The 7,500-nt window shown below is 50.1% G+C and overlaps 1 protein-coding gene across 1 annotated transcript in view; it reads right to left on the bottom strand.

Moving 5' to 3' along the window:
• The window catches only part of slc49a4 (solute carrier family 49 member 4), a gene marked incomplete at both ends in the record, with an annotated part of 63,177 nt that overhangs the window by 6,127 nt on the left and 49,550 nt on the right, over positions 1-7,500 (bottom strand). Inside the window, one exon of the mRNA XM_080537052.1 lies at positions 5,767-5,949. Coding sequence (XP_080393178.1) covers positions 5,767-5,949 — 183 coding nt within the window. The remainder of the gene's footprint in view (positions 1-5,766; positions 5,950-7,500) is intronic.

Here is a 7,500-nt window from a genome sequence, read left to right as displayed (position 1 = left end):
GGAGAGAGAGAGAGGGAGAGAGAGGGTAGAGATGAGAGAGAGAGAGAGAGAGAGGGAGAGAGAGGGTAGAGATGAGAGAGAGAGAGAGAGAGGGAGAGAGAGGGTAGAGATGAGAGAGAGAGGGCAATTTTTTTGTCAACAACAACGACAACAACAAAAAGGGGATGACTGGAGCGATCGTTACAAGCTATCATCACCGCCGCAGTCGCTTAGTGGTAAATATCCATTTCAACCCCGAGAGAAATGGTCACCATTATATTCTCACTCCTCGCTCCTTTTGGACCTGATCTAAACCATCGTGTATCGAGCCTCAGATTGGTCAGATTGGGACCATGCCTTTCCCCCCTGGCTGCGCGCCGGTGTTGACGTTAAAAGCAGGAGGATCGGAAAGCACCGGAATAGCAGCTGCCAGCAGGGGTGACAGCATTAAAGGGCCGTTGGCACAAGCAACCTGCTGATTGGTTCGCCGCAGGGGTGCTGGTGGGGGGCGGGGGGGGCAGCGGGGATACGAAGCCTCCAGACACACAGAGGCATTAGTGTTGACACATCACCCTGCGCCAGGATGAGACGCCACGCAGGCAGCTTATGGGTGCAATCATTCTTAATTGTGGTCAATGTAGCGTTAGCAAATTAGCCTAGCGTTCAAATTAGCCTAGGATCTTTTTCGGGAACCGAGTTGATGATCTTCCATTCTCGTCTACCTGACAAGACACAAGCTTACACACTCACACACACACACTCACAGACACACACTCGCACTCGCACTCGCACACGCACACGCTCACGCTCACACTCACACTCACACTCATACTCATACTCTTACTCTTACTCACACACACACACACACACACACACACACACTCACACACAGACAGACAGACAGACAGACACACGCACACACACAAACCAAAAAAGGTCCTTAAAACAGAAAACGAAAACAAAATGAAAAAGGTAACAATTTTCTATTCCCTATGCAAACCAATTACACACAGACAAGACAGCCTGGGTTGGGAAGAATGTTGCATTAATCAAAAAGAATGTTGGTATCTGAAAAAAGCAAAAATGTATTTGATTATAGTGACAGTCTCGCTCAATAATTCGAAAACATCCTTAAAGTGAAAACAGCGACACAAAAAGCTCTCCTTTGAGGATCGGCTCAGCGTCGTGCGTGAAGCTCTAGTGTCTTTTCGACGCCTCCACAGTACTTCACACAAGGTCGTATGAGTCAGTCAGCAAAGACTCATATTTATACACCTCAGACGAATATGCGAAGTTGATCTGAAAAGAAAAAAAGGAGCGACAAAAAAACAAAACAAAAAGTGGCAATTATTTCGACACCGTGTAGAAGAGTTGACGACAACAACAGCGCCGAGACGACGCCAAGCCAAGCGCACCCGCCGCCACAACACCCCCCCTGCACAGTTGAGCAAGCCTTCGACAGCCTTCGACACTCCACAAAAGCTGCAGTCCCCCCCTGCTTCGTATTCCACCCAGCCGCTCCGTACTAAATCACATCAACACACGGCAGATGACATCTAAAAGCCCCGACAACAACGGCTCTACGCGGCCGCGTAGTCGCCCATTCATGTTCACCCGACGCGGGGTTGAGCAATCTTGAGAATTCACAGATAGCGGAGATGTACTGAAGCGAGACCCTCTGTCTGCTATGCAGCAGTCTTTAAATATTAAAATAGACATGTCATAAATTCATAAATGTATCACTTCTCTCCCCTCCTTTTAAGGTTTGATACTTCAGAATGCATTATTTTTTGCAGACCAGGGGCAGCAAAGGGAATTCAAAAATGTACCGGAACGGGGAAAGTAAATGAAGGTCTTTGAGGCTGGGATTGCCAATTTTGAAAAGGTAGGAAGGGAGAGGAGAGAGTACTTCAGAGACTTGAGAGGTTATGCTGGGACTCTCTGACTTCTTCTGTTGAGATCCGCGCATTATTTGTCGCATCAATTCCGAGACTGAAAAGAATGCTACATTGAAAGGTAGGTGGGGAACATATCTGAGCACTATCAAAATAGTGTATAATAAACTGAGGTACCGTGGAGATAACAGGACAGAAGAATGCAGAGTACATTTGAGGCCTGTCGTCTAAGGGCATGTACAATTTAAATACAATAATTAATCGGTGTAAACACTGAGCCTTGGGGTACGCCAACAAATGTTTAAAGCAGAGAGACATGACTGAACCACAGCGACAGAGAGAGAACTAGACAGTACTTCATCTTCCGAAGTCCACAACCTGGGCGTCATCCTTAACTCCACCCTCTCCTTCCAGTCGCACATCAAATCCGTCACCAAATCTGCCTTCTTTCACCTAAGAAACATCGCCAGACTACGACCTTCCCTCACTGACACCGTGGCCGAAGCCCTCGTCCACGCCTTCGTCACCTCCCGTCTGGACTACTACTGCAACGGAGTCCTGTTCGGGGTTCCCAGCAAAGCCCTGGACAGGCTCCAGTACGTGCAGAACTCAGCTGCCAGGGTCCTCACCCACACCAAGCCCTGGCAGCACATCACCCCCACCCTCATTCACCTCCACTGGCTCCCGGTCAAGTCCCGCATCACCTACAAAATCCTCCCCCTCACCTACAAGTCCCTCCACGCCTGCGCCCCCCAGTACCGAACTGACCTTCTCTGTCAACACACCCCATCCCGGAACCTGCGGTCCTCAGACATGGGCCTGCTGTCCACCCCCCGCACCAACCTACGGACCTTCGGGGACAGAGCCTTCAGCGTGGCCGCACCTACCCTCTGGAACTCTCTCCCCACTCTGTTCTCCAAGGCCTTTGGCCCCTAGTCATTGTTTCAGTTTTGCTTTGTTTGTTTTCTGTTTTGTCTGTCCGATCATTCCCTTGTAAAGCTTCCTTGGGTTTTTTGAAAGGCGCTATATAAATTAAAGTTATTATTATTATTAGCAGCAGACATGGAAATACAGCAGCTACACACAGATCTAAGAACTGTCTCCACTGAGAATAACCTCAGAATAACAATCAAAGAGAGAGAGAGACAAGTCGTGAAGGAAAAACACACTATTATTTTTTTTACATGACTGCAACAGGGTCAGATTTGAACAACGTGAGCAGCGCCGAGCTCTCTCATGGGCGGTTAAACTCCTCCTGGGAGTCAAAGCAGAGAGAGAGAGAGAGAGAGAGAGAGAGAGAGAGAGAGAGAGAGATAGAGAGCCTGAGAGAGAGAGAGAGATAGAGAGATAGAGAGTGAGAGAGAGAGAGAGAGAGAGATAGAGAGTCTGAGAGAGAGAGAGAGAGATAGAGAGATAGAGAGTGAGAGAGAGAGAGAGAGAGAGAGAGACTGTGGAGCTGTCAAGATCCTTCCTAGTTCACACACGAACACAGATAGATACATACATACACGCATGCATGCACATGCACACACAGTTCTGGTCTGTCACTCGAAAAAAAAAAGAGAAAATGCATACTTTATGAGGCCTGTGTGTGTGTGTGTGTGTGTGTGTGTGTGTGAGTGTGCGTGCGTGCGTGCGTGTGTGTGTGTGTGTCTGTGTCAGTGTGTGTGCGTCAGTGTGTGTGCGTCAGTGTGTGTGTGTATCTGTGCCTGTGTGTGTGTGTGTGTGTGTGTGTATGTGTCCGTGTGTGTCTGTGTCAGTATCTGTGCCTGTGTGCGCTGCCGTGTGTGTGTGTCGCTCCTTACATCTCTCTCTGACACGGCCTGTCAGCCGGGGCCCGCCGCTGTCTCTCTGCTGCAGTCTGGGTAATTCATGATTAATCACTAGCTTGCTCCGGACCCAGAGGAGACTCTACAGATATCAGAAATCTGTTGAATCTGCCGATTAGAATCACGTCTCACACGTTGAAACGTCCCTGGCGTTGAATATTCATCAGCACCTGCAGAAGCCTTTTCCCTTATTGCCGGGCTGTCGTAGGTGTAGGTGGTACTGTCTGACTGGCAGCTTGTTAATGGACAAAGAGCCGCTGGCCGCCCCCCCTCCCCTGCTCTCCCCCCTAATCAAGACCCCCCCCCCCCCCCTCGGGGGCTCTGCTCCAAGCAAAGAACCATCCAGAAGGGTTGGAACACAGTCGTCAGACAGCAGCTGTCAGTTCACCTAGCCTAGCCTCAGGGGCGCTGGGAGAAGGAACATGTCTCATGAACATGTAAGAGGAGAAAATATGTATATATGAGAATATGAGAACCCTAACCCTAACCCTAACCCTAACCCATTTAATATATATATACACATCTTCTATTTACTAAAGGGTAAACCTAACACCTAACCCTAACCCTAAAGGTGAAGAGAGAGAGAGAGAGAGAGAGAGAGAGAGAGAGAGAGAGATAGATAGATAGATAGAACATGTAAGAAAAGAGAATATGTATATATGAGAATATACATATATAATATATAACACAGTACATATATACACATCTATTTACTAAAGGGTAAAGGTGGAGGATCCTGTCCAGTTCTCTAAGCTCTTCTAGATCATTCCACCTGACTGGGTTGGAGAAGTGAAGGTTAATCAGGCGAACAGAACGGGTCTAAACTAACAGAAACACAGGAGGGTTCGGCTGCAGTGACCTCCGATTCCAGATGTCACATTTATCTGTTATATATCTGTATCTGTCTCTGTCTCTGTCTCTGTCTCTGTCTCTGTCTCTGTCTCTGTCTCTGTGTCTCTCTGTCTCTGTCTCTGTCTCTGTCTCTGTATCTGTATTTGTCTCTGTCTCTGTCTCTGTATCTGTCTCTGTCTCTGTATTTGTCTCTGTCTCTGTCTCTATCGCTGTCTCTGGCTCTGTATCTGTCTCTGTATCTGTATCTGTCTCTGTCTCTGTCTCTGTCTCTGTCTCTGTATCTGTCTGTCTCTGTCTCTGTCTCTGTCTCTGTCTCTGTCTCTGTATCTGTCTCTGTATCTGTCTCTGTATCTGTCTCTGTATCTGTCTCTGTCTCTGTCTCTGTATCTGTCTCTATATCTGTCTCTATATCTGTCTCTATATCTGTCTCTGTCTCTGTCTCTGTATCTGTGCTCTGTGTCTGTGTCTGTCTCTGTCTCTGTATCTGTCTCTGTCTCTGTCTCTGTCTCTGTCTCTGTATCTGTCTCTGTCTCTGTATCTGTATCTGTCTCTGTCTCTGTCTCTGTCTCTGTCTCTGTCTCTGTCTCTGTCTCTGTCTCTGTCTCTGTCTCTGTCTCTGTATCGGTCTCTGTCTCTGTCTCTGTCTCTGTCTCTGTCTCTGTCTCTGTCTCTGTCTCTGTCTCTGTCTCTATATCTGTCTCTATATCTGTCTCTGTCTCTGTCTCTGTATCTGTCTCTGTGCTCTGTATCTGTCTCTGTATCTGTATCTGTCTCTCTCTCTGTCTCTGTCTCTGTCTCTGTCTCTGTATCTGTCTCTGTATCTGTCTCTGTGCTCAAATGGAGGGAGAGGTAGGGAGTAGGGGTGTAACGGTACACAAACATTTCGGTTCGGTTTTGACGGCGCAGGCGCGCAACCAGACTAGATGATCGTTGAGTGAAGATATTATCAAAGCATACGGGTGATCGACTGGCAAGTACGCTTTGATAATATCTTCACTCACGATCATCTAGTCTAGTCTGGCGCCTGCGCCGTCTGTTGTTCTTCCTGCACACAGGTAAACATATCCGGGATCCAGCAGCGTCGTCGTACTCGCGCAAACAAACCCGGCGAATGTTTTACTTGCTCCGGACAAGTGAAACGGCGTTAAGGAGGAACGTCCAGCTCTTGTCTTACCTGTGGTGTAGAAGGGGAGGAAGAGGAGGAGTCTTACCTGTGGTGTAGAAGGTGAGGAAGGTGAGGAGTGCGCCGGCGACCAGGTTCATGAGGAAGGTGACCACGCCACAGGTGATGCCCTCTGGGACCGGGTACACCGTCTCGATGAAGAGCTCGAAGAACATGGGCACGCTGCTGGTGAGGAAGATCCCCACCAGGATACACGACGTGTAGAGGGTGGCTGAGGGGAGAGGGGGAGGAGGGGAGGAAAGGAGGGGAGAGGAGGGGGAGAGAGGAGAGGAAAGGAGGAGGGAGGAGGGGAGAGGAGAGGAAAGGAGGAGGGGGAGGAGGGGAGGAAAGGAAAGGAGGGGAGGGGAGGAGAGGAGAGGAGAGGGGGAGGGGGAGAGGAGAGGAGAGGGGGAGGGGAGAGGAAGGGAGGGGAGCGGAGGGGAGGGGAGGGGAGTAGAGAAGGGAGGTTAATAAGTTGTTAGCACTTGAATATATTCATTTCTGTCATTGTCACAGCTGCAATCATATCCTGGGTGAGGTTTGATGAGACGATGGACGGTGGTCTAACTACAACAGTAGGTGGAGGATGTGGGAGGAGTCAGCATCTCTATTTACCAGAACCACCTCATTCAGTGACTCCCCAGGCTCCGATCGATAGGTTTCTATTCCAAAAGGACGAGTCAAAGTTGTGTCGGTGCCCGACGTGACATATGTGTGACCATATGTGTGGTCAGTTCAGTCCTGAGTGAGATGTGTGTGTGTGTGCATGCATATGTGTGTGTGTGTGTGTGTGTCTGTGTGTGTGTGTGTGTGTGTGCCTTGGCCACTGCGAGTGGTCTCAGCTCCTGTGAGGTGAGGGGGGGTGAGGGGGGGAGGGGGGGATTGAGCCATCTCCCTGGAACATGGCTCTCTCTCTCTATCTCCTTTGGCACCTCTAGATTGGGCCGAATGAACTCCCCGTTAGCCAGCCAGCTCTTAATCACTCTGCCTCTGAGGAGCAGGACTGTCTCTCTGTCTGTCTGTCTGTCTGTCTGTCTCTGCCTGTCTGTCTCCCTGCCTGTCTCTCTGCCTGTCTGTCTCCCTGCCTGTCTGTCTCCTTGCCTGTCTCCCTGCCTGTCTGTCTATCTGTCCTGTCTGTCTCTCTGTCCTGTCTGTCTCTCTGTCTCCCTGCCTGTCTCCCTGCCAGTCCCTCTGCCTGTCTGTCTCTGCCTGCCTGTCTGTCTGCCTGCCTGTCTCTCTGCCTGCCTCTCTGGCTGTCTGTCTCCCTGCCTGTCTCCCTGCCTGTCTCCCTGCCTAGCTGTCTTCCTGTCTGTCTCCCTGCCACTGTCACAGATCACCCAGGGCCACCACAGAGAGACTAGAGCCAGTCCTCAAAGCCCTGTCCCCCTCTAACAGGAGAGGAGGAGAGAAGAGGAAAGGAGGGGAGAGGAGGGGAGGAGAGGAGAGGAGGGGAGGAGGGGAGAGGAGGGGAGGAGAGGAGAGGGGGGGAGGGGGGGACAGTCCTCAAAGCCCTGTCCCCCTCTAGCAAAGGGCTGATATCAAACCTTCCAACCACAGCGTCACACTTGGAAGGATGCGATTGGCTCCTCAGGGAACGTGCCCAATGGGAAGAGAGAAAACAACATCTTGTCCTGTCGGCAAATCCCATTGGCAATCATAGCAGCAGCATTATCATAGTGTGTGTGTGTGTGTGTGTGTGTGTGTGTGTGTGTGTGTGTGTGTGTGTGTGTCTGTTTTAGCAGTGTGAGTGATTATCATGGGCCTTAAGGCACGAGAACAAGTG

This window comes from Nansenia antarctica (genome assembly GCF_963989245.1).
Source record: "Nansenia antarctica genome assembly, chromosome: 7".
NCBI lineage: Eukaryota > Metazoa > Chordata > Actinopteri > Argentiniformes > Microstomatidae > Nansenia > Nansenia antarctica.
The sequence above is the reverse complement of the archived record's forward strand: the minus strand, read 5'-3'. Positions and strand labels throughout refer to the sequence as shown.